At 37.1% G+C, this 19,677-nt stretch overlaps 1 protein-coding gene across 1 annotated transcript in view; it reads left to right on the top strand.

Annotated features, from left to right (window-relative positions):
* SEC24B (SEC24 family member B) overlaps positions 1–19,677 on the top strand; it is a 95,059-nt gene that overhangs the window by 35,270 nt on the left and 40,112 nt on the right. Inside the window, exons 5-6 of the mRNA XM_011973263.1 lie at positions 7,901–7,981; positions 11,463–11,704. Of these exons, the coding sequence (XP_011828653.1) occupies positions 7,901–7,981; positions 11,463–11,704 (323 nt within the window). The remainder of the gene's footprint in view (positions 1–7,900; positions 7,982–11,462; positions 11,705–19,677) is intronic.

Here is a 19,677-nt window from a genome sequence, read left to right on the forward strand (position 1 = left end):
CCTCCCAAAGTGCTGGGAGTACAGGCGTGAGCCACAGGGCCCGGTCTTGTACAATATTTTTAATAATTTTGTACATGATACAGAGTTTTGCCTGCGACTTGTCATATGAGGTCAGGTGTGGAATTTTCCACTTGTGGTGTCATGTCAACCCTCATAAAATTTTGGATTTTGGAGCATTTTAAGATTTGGATTTTTACATTAGGGATGCTCAACCTATAGTTTAAGACTGAACCAATAAGTGATGATCTTTCAAGTTATTATATGTGACCATAATTCTCCTGTTCTAAATGGGAAGATCTGTTCTACAATCATTTTAACAAAAAATTTCTATTTCCTGTGCATTTAAAAATATGTAAATCATTATATGCGACTTGAGGGGATAAAAATTGGAAGTGGTGGGAAATAATTTTTCTTGCTCTAGATATGTAAGTACCCATCTATGTTTCTGAAATTTTTTTTGTAATTTTAAATTTTAACAAAATTTCAAACTCACAGAAGTGTAAAAGAACCCCTCATGTACACTTTACCCAGATAAACCATTTTTGCCACACTTGCTTTATAATTCTTTATCAATGTATTTTTTTCTATACCATTTGCACGTAAATTGGAGACATCATGAACTTTACCGCTAATACTTTATTTATATTTCCTAATCATAAGGTAGGTGTCTTACATAGCCAAAATACAGTTATCAAGAAATTGAGCATTGATGCAATAATAACTGATAACACAGTTCATTGTCAAATCTCAGTTGTCTCAAGTAGATCTTTTATAGCTATTTTCATGGTCCAGGATCCAATCTGGATCATGCATTGAATTTAGTTGTCATGTTAGAGTTCTTCAGTCTCCAACAGTTCGTTAGCCTTTCTCTTTCCTTGCCTTAACATTTTCAAAGAGTACAGACCAGTTATTTTGTAAAATGTTCCCTTATGTGGGTTTATCTGAGGTTTCCTCGTGATTACATTCAGATCATGCATTTTTCGGAGGATTATCACTAAAGCAATGTTGTGTTCTCAGTGCATCCTATTTGAGGCACATGGTGTCAATTTGTTCTCATATTGATGAGGTTAACTTCTATTGTTTGAATAAGGTGGTATCTGCCAGGTTTCTCCACCATAAAGTTACTATTTTTCCCTGTTAAAATTAATAAGTAATTTGTGGGGAGATTCTTTGAGACTATGTAAATGTTCTGTTCTCCAAAAAAGAAAAAAAAAAAAGAGATCAGAAAGATTTGGCGACTGGGTGCAGTGGCTCATGCTTGTAATCCAAGCACTTTGGAAGGCCGAGGCAGGTAGATCACCTGAGGTCAGGAGTTGGAGACCAGTGTGGCCAAAATGGTGAAACTCTATCTCTACTAAAAATACAAAAATTAGCCAGGTGTGGTGACGCACGCCCGTAGTCACCACTACTCTGGAGGCTGAGGCAGGAGAATCGCTTGAATCTGGGAGGCAGAGGTTGCAGGGAGCCAAGATCACGCCACTGCCCTCCAGCCTGGGTGGCAGAGTGAGACTCTGTCTCACAAAGAAAAAGAAAAAAAATTTTAGCATTTATGGCTTTTTTCTAATGTCTTGTTTATTATTTTTCTTGAGTATATTATAAATTTAAAATTCTTGAGTTTTTATGACATTTGGATTTTAATAATACCTAACATTTTTAGCATTTACTGAATGCCTGTCATAGCAGTACAGAGCTTTTGTGTCAGTTTTTCTAGACTCACATCCCGACTTTGTCACTTTCTAGCTTTGTGATAATGATGCTAACAATTACATATAGTTGTTTTAAGGGTTGAAGGTGTTGTTTGTAAAGAGCTTAGAACAGTGTGTGGCAAATGGTGAACACTCAGAAAGATTAGCTGTCGTTACCAGCATTGAAATTGTGTTCTTGTCTGTTCTTCTCAACAATTCTGCAAGGCAGAAATAATCAACTGTATTTTACAGATGAGTTAACTGCAGCCTGAACAGGTTAAGTAACATTTGTCTGTGGTCACACAGCTGCTCAGTAGGCAGAGTAGGGATTCAAACTGAGGTCTCTCTGCAGGAAAGTATGAAAAAGAAGGTGTCTTCCTATCCAGTGAGAGAACATAAACCGCCAGAGTAGGTGGGAAGTAAAGGGCACGTGACGGTAGTCACTACAGTATTAAACTTAGATGTTATCTTACTCCTGTGTTTTTTTCTGTTTCACAAAATAAGACTATATTATTGACGTTTTTACTATAGTCTTGGTGTTCTGTATTCATGGTTTTTTTAAAATAATATCTTTGTTGGTTGCAAATTAAAGAAACATTCTCAGTGGTGGGATGGGAAGAAAGTCTAGCTTTAAAAGGAATTTTATTTTTTTAAACCCTGCCCAGTTACAATAATTTTTTTCATATGTACAGAGGTAAAAGAAAGTGGCTGAAATTGGTGTGGGGATTACATGTAAGTGTTTAATAAAGTAGCGATTTGGAGTGCTTTACTTCTTAAGCATTTCAGTGACATTTATTCCCTTTATTTGTGAGATTTTTGTGTGTGTAGTTTATGTCGGATTGTTCTCCAACTTCGAAAAAATTTCATTGAACTGTGATGAAAAATCAACCAGCAGATTGGAGAATCAGAAGGTATTGCGTTAGCAGTGTTAAGTATTGAGGAAAGTTTGGCTGAAAGCTGAGGAAAAAAAACAATTGGAAAATCTATCAGGAAGTATTTGTCTTGTTTTGTTTTTTCCCACTCTGTAGCACTGTTTGGAGATTGAGGGAAAAGAGAACAGGAAGAACATTTCCTGAGTCTCTTGCTAATATCTGTTACACCTGTGATATCTGTTAAGTTGTAATTGTAGCCCTGTGGAGTAGGTGTTATTATGAGATCTTTTGTTACTAATGAGTAGCTCAGAGATGTCAGGTGTCTATTTTCCCTCAACTGGTAGGGAGTGGACATGAGGAAATCTCAGATTATCTGGTTAATTTCAAAAAGTTTAGCAATACTAGTAAGTATATTACCTTTGTTGACCCATATTGCTTGTCTTTTAGAGAGAGAGAACAGCTTAAGCCTTTTTTTTTTTTAAAGGCTTAATTGCTTTCTGATACTCTTCCCTAGCTTCAAGGATTCTGAGCTATTCTCATCTGTTCTCCTCGTTACTTCTTTAGATTTCAGCTCCCTCTCTTTTTCTCTTTCCTTTTTTCTTCTTTCAAGCTGTAATGTAGAGCCAGTAAAAGAATGAGAGAAAATTGCTTCCAACTACTGCGTTTCATACTTGACCCCCATTTGATCTCAGAATACTTAATATCACTAATTGCAATGTGAAGTGACTGAGGCAAATCGATACTATCTAGGCATTAAGCATGGGACAAGTACCAAAGCTATTGATTGAGTGGAAACCAGTTTGTATGCTGAAAGCAGTATTTTGCTTGCTATCAGGATTCCAAAGATCAATATATTAGCGTAGCTATGGCCATCAAATACTTATATGATAGGGAAACAGATACCATATGATTACAGTACAACTTGAAAGGTGTAAGCGGGCACGGTGGCTCACGCCTGTAATCCTAGCACTTTGGGAGGCCGAGATGGGCGGATCACCTGAGGTCAGGAGTTTGAGACCAGCCTGGCCAACATAGTGAAACCCCATGTCTACTAAAAATACAAAGATTAGCCGGGCGTGGTGGCCGGCGCCTGTAATCCCAGCTGCTTTGGAGGCTGAGGCAGGAGAATCACTTGAACCTGGGAGACAGAGGTTGCAATGAGCCGAGATCACGCCACTGCACTCCAGCCTGAGTGACAAGAGTGAGACTCTGTCTCAAGAAAAAAAGAGAAAAGAAAAGTGTATTAATTCAGGGTTGAGAATGTGCCCCTGCATAGGAGAGGAAATGATTTTCTGTGGGCATACAGGAAAAGTTTGACAAAGGATTTGAAATTTGAAGGATGAGTAGTAATTTGTCATGTGGAGAAAGGAAATTATGGCTAACAGACCAACATGCATCATGCATAAACAGAAGAAAAAATGTAGTATTGGGTCAAGAGTCAGAAGTTGGGTGTAACTGCATCATAAGGTAAAACAAGGAGGATGGTAAAGGGACAGGTGAGAGATGCAGGTGAAAAGGACAAGTAGAAGCCAAATTTTTGAAGTTTGTTTTATGACAATGTGAAGGCATTTAGACCTTATTCACTAAGATGGTGGGGAAATTAGTGAAGGTTGTTTTTAAGCATGTTCAGAATGTTAACATACAAGTTTTCAATAAGGTACTGTTTTTTAAAAATACCTTTTTGATTTGTTTGCCAGTAATGGCATGACCTCTAATTAATGCATTAATTAGAATGCATTAATCTAAATAGCAAAATATCATGAGTCTGTTTATCTTACTGATTTATTTGGGTTTGTAACATTGCTTTGCTATTTTTGACAAGTTCAAAAATAGAGATTTGCAGTTATTTTTTCTTCTGAAAGTGAATTTAAAGTGAAGTAGCAGATTTCAAACTAGTGAACAAAATAGAATAAAAAAATTAATACTTTAAAGCTTATAGCATTATTAAAATGAACAATCTTTAAAATATTAGCAGTTGATTTGACATGAAAGAAGCTAAACAGCATAACTGAGTAGTAGTATGTTCTTTGGAATAAGTGGATGTATAAGTAATCTTTTATCTTTGGACTTTATTTTTTTTCAAGAGTGGTTATTTCTTGATATATACATTTAAAAGTTTTTCTTAGAATTCCCATGATATTTTTAATAGCAGTTTTGGGAAATAATTCACATACCATAAAATTCACCTATTTAAGTTGTGCTGTTCTGCAGTTTTTAGCATTTTCACAAAGTAGCAACCATCACTACTATGTAATTCTGGAACATTTTCTTCACCCCAAAATAGAAACTTCATACGTTTTAGCATTCTTCTCATTCTACCCTCCCCGCACAGCCACACAAAGCTCTAGGCAACCATTAATCCTCTGTCTCTATAGATTTGTCTATTTTGAACATTTTATATGTAGAGATCATATAATATGTGGTTGTTACTTGCATCTTTCTCTTACCGTATTATTTTCTAGGTTCATCCACGTTATGGCATATGTCAGTACTTTATGATTTTTTGTTGCCAAAAAATATTCCATATGTGAATATATCACATTTTATTTATCCATTCATGAGTTGATGGACATTTGGGTTGTTTCTACTTTTTGGCTGTTACGAATAATCCTGCTGTGAACATTTGTCGACAAGTTTTTGTGTGGGTTTCTGTTTTCATTTCTCTTGAGTAGAATTGCTGGGTCAGAACTCTGTATTTAACTTTTGAGAAACTGCCAAACTGTTTTCCAAAGTAACTGCACCATTTTACAATCCAGTGAGGATTCTAATTTCTCCACATCTTTGGTAATAAGTTTTGGCAAAGATGTGGAAAAGTTGGAATCCTCATTGGATTGGTTATAACCATCCTAGTGGATGTAAAGTGGTATCTCGTTGTTTTTGATTTTCATTTTCCTAATGGATAGTGATGTTGAGTGTCTTTTCATGTGTTTATTGGTCATTTGTTTATCTTCTTTGGATAAATATCTTTTGCCCATTTTAAATTTGGTTATTGTTTTATTGTTGAGTTGTAAGAATTTGTTACATATTCTGAACATTAACCCCTTATCAGATACATGATTTGCAAATATTTACTCATACTGTGAGTTGTCTTTTTACTTCTTGAAGATATGGTAACCTTTAGAGCACAAAGTTCTTAATTTTGATGAAGTCCAAGTTATTTTTTTTCTTTTGTTGCTTGTACCTTTGATGTCATATCTTAAAATTCATTTAGTCATGCAGATTTATTCCTGTATTCTAAGAGTTTTGTAGTTTTAGCACTTACATTTTATGTCTATGATCCATTTTGAGTTAGTTGTAGTGTAAGGTGTAAGGAAGGGGTCCAGCTTTGTTCTTCTGCATGTGGATATGCCTGGTTGTTCCAGCACCATTTGCTGAAAAGAATATTATTTCCCCATTGAAATGTCATGGTAAATTGTTTAGTTTTATTAAGGTAAAAATATATATAACATAAAATTAACTGTTTTAAAGTGTATAATTCAGTGGCATTTAATACATGTACAGTGTTGTGTAATCCCTACTTCTATTTAGCTCAATCTAACTTTGTGAAGTACTAGACATTTTCATCATCCCAAAAGAAAATCCTACACTCAGTCACTCCCCATTTTCCCCTCCCCCCAGCACGTGGCAACAACCATCTACTTTCTGTCTCTATGGATTTACCTATTCTGGATATGTCATATAAATAGAATTATATAATATATATGATCTTTTCTGTCTGATTTATTTCACTTAGGCAAATTTTCAGGTTTCATTCACATTGTAGGGTGCATCTGTACTTCATTTTTATGGCTAAATATCCCATTTTATAGATATACCATATTTTGTTTATTCATTCATCTGTTGATGAATATTTGGAGACTTTTGACCTGATATATCAGCATTCTGCTTTAGTTTAAAATTCACAAATAAAAGGAACAAAAAGGAAAGGGCGTTATTTTCCATTAATTTATTAAGAGGAAAAATATATGTGCAAAATTGTTCTACTTATCACGAAGAAGGCACTTCGTAAATATTAGTGTCTTCTACCTATTACTTATTTTATGGGTGTCTTCATATCCACTGTCTCATTTAGACCTTATAAGAACATAAAAAACCACACATAGGACATTTAAAAAATCGTTAGCATTTTGCAGAAGAGTTATATAGCAAGTTACCTTCACTTACTCTCAGGAGAAAAAAACCACAAGGTTATATAGCAAGTAAATGATGGAGTTGAGGTAACTGCAGTTTTTGCCTCCAAATCATGTTCTTTGCTAATAAGAAAATGTTCCTACACAAAAAACATTAGCTGTTATGCCCTGAGTCAGTATACCTAATTCTCATGTTTATCTAAAATTATTCAATGAAAGATAATTATACATACCTGTTCTTTTCCTATCACAGTTGAAAATTAACCTAAATGTAGTTTAAATACCAGTTATAATATATTGGTATTAAGAGCAAAGGATAACTTCTGTAGCACAGAATTTTGTCTTACTGTGAAACAGAGCAAGATCTGTAACATAATAGAGGGATCATGCAGATTTTTTGTTTTCTTCATCATAATATACTCTAGCATATGTACCTAGGATAATTGTAGGTCTCAAAATATGTGTTGAATGAATGGAAGAAGTATATTGTTTGTTCTATTCATGTGACCTGTGACCAGATTTCATCATAAATTGCTACTGAATTCTCAACAGGTTTTGAATGAGCACACATAATAAAAATTCTTATAGTCTAACATTTATATAAATTAGTGTGCCTTTCATTTATATTACCTTATTAAATATGGCAGGTATTATTTAATCTCTATTCTGCAGCTATAGAAAAGACACAGAAAAGCTTAGTAGCATGCCAGATAGCAACCTAAGCTACAGACTCCTCATTTATCAATGTTTCAAACAGTGCGCTATGATATAAATAAAAGTCATTAAAATTTAATTACCTTAATATACCCTAAGATTGATAAAATGTATTTAGTATTTATCATTAATGATAAAATATATTTGGTAGATGTAATCCTTAAGATGTGACTATATTAACATTTCTATCAACCTAAAATTTTTATATATATGTTTGACTACTTTTAATAGTTTAATATCTGTTCTTCTCTAAGATGCCTTACATGTTTAACTGAATTTTATCCCACTCATCGGCTTCATTTTCTCTCCACTCTCATCTTCTATTCTTAACAGAAATTCATTGGTTTTTAAAATGTCTCTAGACATCAATCATTTCACTTTTTTACTAGAATCAGGAATTTTCCTAGTTCAGCAAAAACATCTTTTTCAAAATTGCCAAAGGCTTCTTTAAGATACTTTGTCATTTTAAACCTAGTAGATGTTTTGGTTTTCTTTTTAGGTGTTGACAGCTCTTCTACCACAAGCAGTGCTTCTCCAATGCCCAACAGTTATGATGCCCTGGAAGGAGGCAGTTACCCAGGTAATTTGTTGTTTTGTGCTTGCTTGTTCTTCATTTTAAAAGTTATTGACCATCAGTTGCCTTCAAATGTGAACATGTATTACACAAAATAGCAGGCTATATTTTTAACAAGAAAAAAAAGAACATTTTTCTGGCACTTCTCAGCCGCAACTTAATAGCATTAATTGTCACTAACAACTATGAAGGTTGTTTCTGGGGCTATTATTTTTCGTTGTTATCATACTCTTTTTCTAAAAGATTGTCAATAGCTTTTCTCTTCTTTCCCCTTCTTTTTAAAGAATAACTGCTCTTTAAATAAATTTTATATTTCTAATCTCATGCTTAGGTCTTTGAATTCTTTTCAGCCAGCCTCTGAATATAGTCTTTGACTCTTTGCTCCCTCAGTGGCTTCTGGCTGCCTCTAGTAGGTAAATAGATGCTACCCCCAACTTGGGGGTGGGTTTTGGAGACATCACTTTTAACCATATCTGAAATCACTTTAGCCATTACATTCAAGTACAGGAGTGGATAGTATTGAAAGAAAAAACTATCATTTCTTTTTAATATCTTATCCTGCGATTTTTCTTGCTCTCCTGTCTCCTATCACTGACAGCCTGACAACTGTACCTGACCTCTGTCTCTCTTTTTCTAATGATTCCAAGCTTCAAAACTAACAGGAAAAGCAGTTTTGCCCTTCTCTTTATTTCTTATCTCTTTGTTGATGATCCAGGATGAAGTTTAATTGAAGTGGGAATGTTCTATACTTAAAAAAAAAAAAAAATACTGTCTTGCTATCACTATTCTGTGAATCAGTAGAAAACTTCAATCTTTTCAGCTCAGTATGGAATTACCTTGTAATATTTAAAAAATACTGCTGGGTGTGGTGGCTCACACCTGTAATCCCAGCACTTTGGTAGGCCGAGGTGGGCGGATCACGAGGTCAGGAGATCAAGACCATCCTGGCTAACATGGTGAGACCCCGTCTCTACTAAAAATACAAAAAGTTAGCTGGGCATGGTGGCGGGCACCTGTAGTCCCAGCTGCTCGGGAGGCTGAGGTGGCAGAATGGCGTGAACCCGGGAGGCAGAGCTTGCAGTGAGCCGAGATCTCGCCACTGCACTCCGGCCTGGGCGACAGAGCGAGACACTGTCTCAAAAAAAAAAAAAAAAAAATTTTTTTAACTACTTGAATAAATGACTCAGTTTTTTGTAGTTAAGAATTTTTGCCCCTAGGAATTTTGTTTGTTTGTGTGTGTGTGTAAGAAGTTGTAAACCATTCCAAAAACAATCTCTTGTCAAGATAGTCTAGAAGAGTTGCTTAATTCACTAAAAGATCAACAACCATATAGTGTCCCATGAACTCTAAATTAATGTGAAACGAAAAATGTCTAGTGTAGTATAGTTGAAAGATTCTGGCCCTGCAGTCAGACTTTGGTTTCTTTGTATTCATTCAGTCAACAAATTCTAATCTTGTAATCCTATGTGTTGAAAGTATTTCAGTAACCTTGGACAAGTTTTCTTCCTATTACACTGCACCAAAATTAAAGAACTATGTGAGCATCTGTAGCAGTAACGTTAAATGAACTGTAGGCCTACTATATGTCAGGTACTAGGATAGATCTGTAGAATTCTTTCCTGAGGAAGGGGAGAAGATTTAGACCTTCATGTTTATAACTCCAGTTTTCTTTCCTCCTCCTCCTCCTCCTCCTCCCTCCTCCTTCTTCTTCCTCCCCTTCCTCCTCTTCTTCTCCTTCCTTTTTTTTTTTTTTTTTTTTCTTTTCATAGAGATGGGGTCTCACTTTGTTGTCCAGGCTGGTATCAAACATCTGGCTTCAAACAGTCCTTCCACCTCGGCCTTCCAAAGTGTTGGGATAATAGGCATGAGCCATTGCACCCAGCCCCATTTTTTTTATTTCTTAAGCTGATAAATTGTCATGTTACAAGAACTTTCTGCCTATGTTTCCATCACCATGAGGAGAGACAAGCAAGAGATCTAAGGATTATGACACCATATTGAAGGTCTTATCCTCTTAAGAAGTCTGGGAGGTTACCAGAAAGCCAGTAAGCTGATCCCTGCCTAGTCAGCACAAGATGATAGCAGAATGTCTAGGAATGTATCTTCAGAATTAGACCCAATAAGGAGATGTGATTCCCCAAGGAAAAAAAAAAAAAGATTGATTCAGTTAAAGTTTCTAAGAATATATTTTTGCAGAATCCAAATGCTGGTGAAGGATATCTTATGAACTAAAATGAATGCACATTGTAGATTTGACTTCATAATAGGACTAAACAGTCAATATGCCAAACTGTTAATAATGGTTATGGGTAGAGTAACTTTTAGAGCTTCTTTTTGTTATTATTGTTTTTGTATATGATATTTAAGTTTTCTCCAGTTTTTTTGTTTTAATTCCACTTTGTTTTAAATTTAAATAAGGGCATTTATTTATTAAATACATTTTATTTGACATTTATTGCATACTAAATATTGTTCTAGGAGCAGGACACTATTCTAGACAGTATCTTTTTTTTTTTTTTTTTGATACAGAGTCTCACCCTGTGGCCCAGGCTGGAGTGCAATGGCGCAATCTCAGCTCACTGCAACCTTAGCCTCCTGAGTAGCTGGAGCTACAGGCACCCGCCACCACGCCCAGCTAATTTTTGTATTTTTAGTAGAGATGGGGTTTTGCCATATTTGCTAGGCTGGCCTCAAACTCCTGACCTCATGATCCACCCACGTCAGTCTCCCACAGTGCTGGGATTACAGGAGTGAGCCACCGCGCCCAGCCTCTAGACACTATCTTTCATGCTTGACTAACAGTTTTGCTACTGCAAATAATGCACATTTATAGAGGATTATGGAAACATGCTACTCCTTCCATAGAGTTAGTTTCCATATAGATGGTAGGGTTAGATAAAGAAAATTGGAGAAAAGAGTAGTTGGCACCCTTTTTATTGCTTGCTTTGCTTTGTGGTGCTTAGTGTCTGCTGAGAGCATTTTTTAAAACTGTATTAACTTTGTGTGTGTGTGTGTGTGTGTATTATACAAATATATTCTTATCTGTTAGAATTATCATCTCAAGGGGCTCACGCCTATATGCTCCGCACTTTGGGAGGCCAAGGTAGAAAAATCTCTTGAGCACAGGTGTTCAAGACCAGCCTAGGCAACATGGGAGACCCTATCTCTATTTAAAAAGAAGATGGTGAAATTATGTAAAATATGGGGTAGAGTTTTCTCGTAAATACTCCTGTAAAAAGGAAAAAAAAAAATATGTAGTATGACAACATGTAAAACAAGATTGGCAAAATATTGATAATTATTGAAGCTTAGTGATAAGTATATGGGGTTCATCATTCTCCCTACTTTGCGTGTGTTCAAAATTTCTTAGAATAAAAAGCTTTAAAAAGAAAAAAGGACATGTCAGGGGTTATGGACTGGATCAGGAGTCCAGTCTTTGTGGAGTCTTGATTTTCAGTTGTTAACACCATGTGTTTCCATTTTTTAGATATGCTTTCTTCATCAGCAAGCAGTCCTGCCCCTGATCCCGCCCCTGAACCTGATCCTGCTTCTGCTCCAGCTCCAGCTGCAGCTGCAGCTCCTGTCATCCCTCAGCCTTCAAAAATGGCTAAGCCTTTTGGCTATGGCTATCCAACACTTCAGCCTGGTTATCAGAATGCTACAGCACCACTTACTTCTGGAGTACAGCCCAGTAACCCGGTATATTCTGGATTCCAGCAGTACCCTCAAGTATGTATTCAGTCGTATACACACATTGTAACAGTTATAAAACTTAATTCTGACAAATTCCTGGTGGGAATTACATGTCAGCCTAGATCAAACATACATAGAATTTGATCTCAGCTTTTTTGTGTGTATATATGTAGAAAAAGATTAAATGAAATATAAATATCACATTTTTAAAAAGGTTAAATCTAGATCAAGATATTAGCTATGATTTTATTTTTCTTCATTGTATCTTTATTTTTCACTCTGCAATTGCAAGTATTAATTTTATAATCAGAAAATTTAAGTGAATGTTAAGTTTTTAAAAAAATTTTGTATTATCAAGCTGGCATTCTCCTTAGAAAATGACAGGTAAAATGTGATTTGGTCCCTACCCTGCATTTAAAGAACTTTATGACACATAACTCATCTTGATGAGAGCCTCCACACACATAAATATGCTCATAGGTTCACATGCTTATTTACTGCTGAAGTGGCTACATTTTCTGGGGTATAAACCCGTGGTTCGTCATCTTGCAGCCAGGAAAATTTAGGACGCGGACACACATGAGGAGTTTATGGGTGGAAGTTTAATAGGCAGAAGAGAGGAGAAAGAGAAACAGCTTTCTTGAGAGGGGCCTCCAACTGGAAAACACTGGCTGGAGGTGGATGCACCAAATCTTATAGTCCATCTTGAGGAGGCAATGTCTTATTTACTTAGGGCTCACAGATCGGTTCAATTAGTTGTTACCTTTACATAAGGCGTTGGGGGAGAGGCTGGTTGCCCTACCCTAATCTTCTTATGCAAATAAATTATCCTTGGCCAGCACCATCTTGTCTGATCTTTACTGTACACGTGACTGGCAGAGAAGGGAATGATGGAGCCGCCATCTTGAACATGTCTGACCCCTAGTTCCTGCCAGCATTCACCCTTGGGGGCCGCCAGCTTGCTTGTCTATGTCTGCAGCTCCACTTTGCAGGCTGCTCTTCCTTAGAGAATGGTTTGGGGCTGCTTTTCATTAAAAAGAAAAGCCTTAACTGAGGATTCACATACCCTCACTATCTGCCTAAGTTATTTCTTCTTAACTCCTATCACTGCTGCTAGGACCCATTCTGACATGACCTTTTCTGGAGCCATCTTATAAACCTAGCAGTTTAACAACTGATACGATATTTAGACAGTGAAATACTTGACAGTATTTCATTCACATCTGTATTTCTTGAGAAGAAAATAAAATACAGGGAAACAAATTTTTTTTTTTTTTTTGAGACGGCGTCTCACTTTACTGCCTAGGCTGGAGTACAGTGGCGCGATCTCGGCTCACACTACAACCTCTGCCTCCCAGGTTCAAGCGATTCTCCTGCCTCAGCCTTCCAAGTAGCTGTGATTACAGGTGCCCACCACCATGCCCGGCTAATTTTTGTATTTTTAGTAGAGATGGGGTTTCACCATTTTGGCCAGGCTGGCTCGAACTCCTGACCTCAAGTGATCTGCCTGCCTCGGCCTCCCAAAGTGCTGGGATTACAGGAGTGAGCCACTGCGCCTGGCCAGGAAACAATTTTAATGACAAGAGTATTGCTACTTACAGAAAACTGTTCTCAGTTGACTAACCTTATAGAAATTTTATGGTGAAGTAAGAATGAAAATGAGAAATAGGATAATCAGTGAGGAGCAGTGGCTCACTCATGTAGTTCCAGCTACTCAAGACTAAAGTAGAAGGATTGCTTGAGCTCAGGAGTTTGAATCTGGCCTGGGTGACATACCAGGAAGCCATCGTGAGTGGGGGTGGGGCAAAAGAAAAAGGAAAATTATTTGTTTTTGGAATTTAACCTTAGAATTAAAGTACAGAGGAAAAAGGGAGGAAGAAAACTGAGAGAGACATTAGAGGAATATGGTTGGTTAGTACAGATTTCTCTGCCTCCCATTTGCTGGATTTTATTTATGGCTCTGTTATGCCATGTGAAACAATTTTTAAGTCTGTCTTGTTTGACTTTTGTACTTTTAGGCAAGTTCCTATTTGGGGTTGCAACATATTATTTACTTAGAATTTTTATGACAAGAAAACCAGGTTCAAAGAAAAGGTTGATTCTTGGAAGTGTTGAGCAAGGAGAAAAAAAATTATTTTGAAATAGTATGTGGTCTTAAATAATGACTTAGGATAATAGTCTGCAAACCATGGCCCTCTGGCCAAATCGAGCCCACTGCCTGTTTGTAAATAAAGTTTTATTGGAATACAGCCACGCCCATTCTTTTATGTTATTGTCTATGGCTGCTTTTGCGCTGCAGTAGTACAGTTGAGTAGTTGCAAAAGAGATCATGTGGCTCTCAAAGCTTTAAAATACTGACCATCTGACTCTCCACAGAAAAAGTTTGCTGACCCCTGACAAAGGAGTATAGGAAGTATTTTTTATTTCGTATTTTATTTGGGAGGTTATTTTAGAAGTGTCAAGAAATTAACTTTGGGATAAGAGTAAAAATATTCTACCGGAATTAAAAAATACAACATCATTTTATTCCATAATCACAATCCTTTTTATATTCTGGGTCTAGTACAAGTTTTAGAAAAGTTTGGATAAAGGGGACAAAGATATACTAAAAAGTAACCTGGGTTATCAATCACACTTAAGTGAGCATCATAAAGCCAAAATATTTAGAAGTAGACTGTTAGAAAGGAACCATTCCCACCTTTCTTTTCTTTTACATAATTGGAAGCATACCATATGTACTTGTGTCTAGATTCTTTTGCTCAACATTATGCTTATTGTGTGATTGTAATTCATTCGTTTTCATTGTTCTGTGGTACTCAATCATGTGAATAGACCAGTTTGCTTATTTGTTCTATTGTTGATGGGCATTGGGGTAACTTTCCAGTGTGGGGCCATTATGAATGATGCTATTGTGAACATTTCTGTCCCTGTCTTTTAGTGAGTGTATATATCTAGGAATGGAATTGCTGGGCCATTATTCATTTTTCAACTTTAGCAGTTAAAGCTAGACAGTTTGCCAAAGTGATGTTCTGATTTATACCTCAATAGCAGCATGTGAGAGTACAGTTGCTTCACATTCTTGTCAACACTTGGAATTTTGACTTCTTAAATTTTAAATAGTCACCTTCCTTTCATTTTGTGAGGAAATAGAAACTCAAGTAAGTGAAATCACCTGTCCAGTACCATGCTTGGTTCTAAGAATGCAAAAGACCTTGCAGTTCAGAATTAAGCACTTTTTTTCTCTTTAACTGATAAGGATTTGTACAGTAAAAAGTCATACTCAGACTTTTTACTGTAGCTATATGGATATATGGATCTTTCCAAGGAAGATTACAAGCAGCTATTTATTTTTGTCTGATCTGAATTTAAAACCATTTTTTGAACACTACTGTTTTAGGGTCAGTGAACAGTAATGATTTAGGTATACAGCTAGGACCTACATTTAAATTCTTATCTACTAAAAAAAGATGATAAATTTTCATCGAAGATTAAAATTATCAAACTTTTTTAAAAGAAGCCTTTTTTTTTTTTTTTTTTTGAGACGGAGTCTCGCTCTGTCGCCCAGGCTGGAGTGCATTGGCATAATCTCGGATCATGGCTCACTGCCACCTCCGCCTTCCAGGTTCAAGCGATTCTCCTGCCTCAGCCTCCCAAGTAGCTGGGACTACAGGCATGTGCCACCACGCCCAGCTAGTTTTTTGTATTTTTAGTAGAGACGGGGTTTCGCTGTGTTAGCCAAGATGGTCTGGATCTCCTGACCTTGTGATCTGCCCACCTTGGCTTCCCAAAGTGCTGGGATCACAGGCGTGAGCCACCACGCCTGGCCCATTTAATTTCGAAGTTCCAGGTAGGGTAAGAATATCTTAGCTTAGCTTTAAACAGTCTTAACAGTCATAATAAAGTTGAAATGGCTTTAAATGTTGTACTTAATGTACTGCAATGAAAGAGCTCTGTGTAAGGGCTTTTCTTTGTATTGATAAATTTGAGATGACTTTTATTAAGTAGTGGGAAACCCTAACAGTTGGTTTTTGAAGGAAAAAAAACACCTTAAAATTTGTTTTATAGGGTTGAAAAACAGGAAAAAGGCTGATGCTTAAAAACAAAAATGAAAATTAGAAAAATATTTTCAGTGAATATATGAAAAACCAGATATAGATACTACATAGCTTTTTAAAATTACAAATTTAGTGAGATCAATTAGAGAAAATGCAGATAAACAAAAGGTAAAATATTAATAAATGTTAACCAGTATTTCTACCAGGTTGTAGACAGCAATGCTTGGAGTCTGTCTTTCCAGGTTTCTTTCACTACACCTTGCTAGGGAAGCCAGGAAAGAAGCTGATTGTCTAGATGACTTGTTTAAACAAACAAAAGAAGTTGAAAAATACAAATATCACTTTGGAAAATGTTTAAATTTATTTAACAGTATAAGAAGAAACCTTTCTTATAATATCTTTCATCATTTTGGTACTTGTATGTTTTATAATGAGTCTCCCATTTGCGGGGCATAACTCAGTTTCAAAATCAGCATCCTTTTAAGCTTGGTGTGCTTCTGTGATCCCAGTTAAGACAGGAGAATCACTTGAGCTGAGGGGTTTGAGACCAACCTGGGCAACATAGCAAGAACCTGTGACAAAAGAAAAAAATCCTTGTATGTATATACACACACATACACACACACACTTTATCATACATAAATGCACATACATACAGTCATGTGCTTCATAATGACATTTTAGTCAATGATGGACCCACATATATGATGGTGGTCCCATAAGATTATAATGGAGCTGAAAAATTCCTGTCACCTATTGACTTCGTAGCTGTGCTAATGTCGTAGCACAGTTATGCACAGTGCATAATACTTGATAACAAAAATAAGTGACTACTGGTTTATGTATTTACTTATACTAAACTTTCTATCATCATTTTAGAGTGTACTGCTTCTATTTATAAAAAATAAAAGTTAACTGTAAAGCAGCCTCACACAGGTCTTCCAGGAAGTATCCAGAAGAAGGCATTGTTATCACAGGAAATGACAGCTCCCTACATGTTTTTACACCTTAAGACCTTGCAGTGGGACAAGATGTAGAGGTAGAAGACAGTGATTATTGATCCTGATCCTGTGTAGGACTAAGCAAATGTATGTGTTTGTGTATTTATTTTTCAACAAAACAGTTTAAAAAGAAAAAAGTTTAAAATAGAAAAAAGCTTATAGAATAAGGCTGTAAAAGGAAGAAAATTTTTTGTACAGCTGTACAATGTGTGTTTTACACTGTTTTTGCAAAAGTCAAAAAGTTATTTAGATTGGTGCAAAAGCCATTGTGGTTCTTGCCATTGAAAGTAATGACAGGCCAGGCGCAGTGGCTCACGCTTGTAATCCCAGCACTTTGGGAGGCTGAGGCGGGTGGATGTCCTGAGGTCAGGAGTTTGAGATCAGCCTGGCCAACATGGTGAAACCCTGTCTCTACTAAAAATACAAAAATTAGCTGTGCTTGGTGGCGGGCGCCTGTAATCCCAGCTACTAGGGAGGCTGAGGCAGGAGGATTGCTTGAACCCGGGAGGCAGAGGTTGCAGTGAGCCAAAATTGCATCAGTGCACACCAGCCTGGGCAGCAAGAGCAAGATTCCGTCTTAAAAAAAAAAAAAAAAAAGTAATGACAAAACCCACAGTTACATTTGCACCAACCTATTAAAATAAGTAGTTTATGAGGTAAAGAAGTTACAGTAAACTAATGTATTATAGGATAAAGAAAAACTTTTTTTTTCCCACAGAGTCTCGTTCTGTCACTCAGGCTAGAGTGCAGTGGCACAATCTCAGCTCTCACTGCAACCTCCACCTCCCAGGTTCAAACGATTCTCGTGCCTCAGCCTCCTAAAGTAGCTGGAAGATTACAGGCACCTGCCAGCACGTAACTGGCTAATTTCTGTATTTTTAGTAGAGACTGGGTTTCACCATGTTGTCCAGGCTTGTCTCAAACTCTGGACCTCAAGTGATCCACCTGCCTAGGTCTCCCAAAGTGCTGGGATTACAGACGTGAGCCACCATGCCTGGCCAAAAACTGTGTTTTTATAGGTTTGATAAAGCCTAAATGTGCAGTGTTTTTAAAGTCTATAGTACACTGGTGTCCTGGGCTTTCACCTTCACTCACCACTCACTGACTCACTCAGAGCAACTTCCAGTCCTGTAAGCTCCATTCATACTAAGTACCCTATGCAAGTGTACCATCTTGTATATTTTATACTATATTATTCCTTTAGTTTCTGTGTTTAGATATACAAACATCATTGTGTGCAGTTGCCTACAGTATTCAACACAGTAACAGTGCTGTGCAGGTTTGTAGCCTAGGAGCAAGAGGCTATATCATATAGCCCAGGTGTGTAGTAGGCTATACCATCTAGGTTTGTGCGTACACTCTGTGATGTTTACACAAGGACAAAATCGCCTAATGACACTTTTCTCAGAACATGTCCTCATCACTAAGCAACGTGACTACACACACACATTTGTGCATTTGTCTTAACTATTTCCTTAAGTGGAATTACAGAATCAAAACATTTATTTAATGGGTATTGTTTTTTGTTTTTTGTTTTTTGTTTTTTGTTTTGAGATGGAGTCTCACTCTGTGTCCCAAGCTGGAGTTCAGTGGCACGATCGCCGCTCACTACAACCTCTGCCTCCCAGGTTCAAGTGATTCTCTTGCCTCAGCTTCCCGAGTAACTGGGATTATAGGCGCGTGCCACCAAGTCCAGCTTAATTTTTGTGTTTTTAATAGAGGTGGGGCTTTACCATGTTGGCCAGACTGGTCTCAAACTCCTCACCTCAGATGATCTACCTGCTTTGGCCTCCCAGAGTGCTGGGATTACAGGCGCGAGCCACCACATCCGGCCAGCATTTAATTCTTTTAAGACTTTGGAATTTCTCTCTACTAAATAGAAGTTTGTTCCTACTCTGTGTCAGTACTATTCTAGGCACTGAGAATACGAGAGGAGGCTCAGTGAACAAAACAGTTCCTGCTCTTAAGAAGGTTGGTGGGAGATCAGGATTAATAAGACAGTAAATAAGTAAACAAATAGTTTATTTCAAGTAGTTACAAGTGCTGTGAAGTAAGACAAGTTGAACTAGTTCTCCTGTCTCAGACTCCAAGTAGCTGGGACTACAGGCATGTGGCACCACGCCCAGCTAACTTTTCTTTCCTTTTTTTTTATTTCCTGAGATGGAGTTTCACTCTTGTTGCCTGGCTGGAGTACAGTGGCACAACCTCGGCTCACTGCAACCTCTGCTTTCAGGTTTCAAGCAATTCTCCTGCCTCAGCCTCCCGAGTAGCTGGGATTACAGGCACCCGCCACACCGTGCCCAGCTAATTTTTCAATTTTTAGTAGAGACGGGGTTTAACCATGTTGGCCAGGCTGGTCTTGAACTCCTGACCTCGTGGTCCACCCACCTCAGCCTCCCAAAGTGCTAGGATTACAGGCATGAGCCACTGCGCCCGATCTAATTTTTGTATTTTTAGTAGAGATGGGATTTCAATATGTTGACCAAACTGGCCTCGAACTCCTGAAGTCAAGTGACACGCCCACCTCGGCCTCCCAGAGTGCTGGGATTGCAGGCGTGGGCCACTGCGCCTGGCCTCATTTTATAATTTCTTTTGTTGTTTTTACCTTTATTTGTATCCTTTAAAAGGTCTTTTCAGCCTTAAGATTAGGAAAATATTCTAGCTATTTTTTTTTTTTAGTTATTTGATGATTTTGGTTTTGCATCATTAATCCGTCTAAGGTTTTATTTTGGTACATAATGTAAATAAGTCTCATTCTCTCCCCTTCACCTGCAAAATGGTTTACCCTTAGTTCACTATCAGTTATTAGGTAATCTGTCTTCTCTCTCTGATTAAATATCCCACCTTTATTTTATGTCCTAAATTCTTAGAAAACTGGGTCTTTTGGGCGGTTTTCTGTTATATACTACTGTTAATTCATGTGATCTTTTTTCTGATTCTTTACAGCTCTACA

The sequence above is a fragment of the Mandrillus leucophaeus genome, unplaced genomic scaffold (assembly GCF_000951045.1).
Source record: "Mandrillus leucophaeus isolate KB7577 unplaced genomic scaffold, Mleu.le_1.0 Scaffold1361, whole genome shotgun sequence".
Taxonomy (NCBI): Eukaryota; Metazoa; Chordata; class Mammalia; order Primates; family Cercopithecidae; genus Mandrillus; species Mandrillus leucophaeus.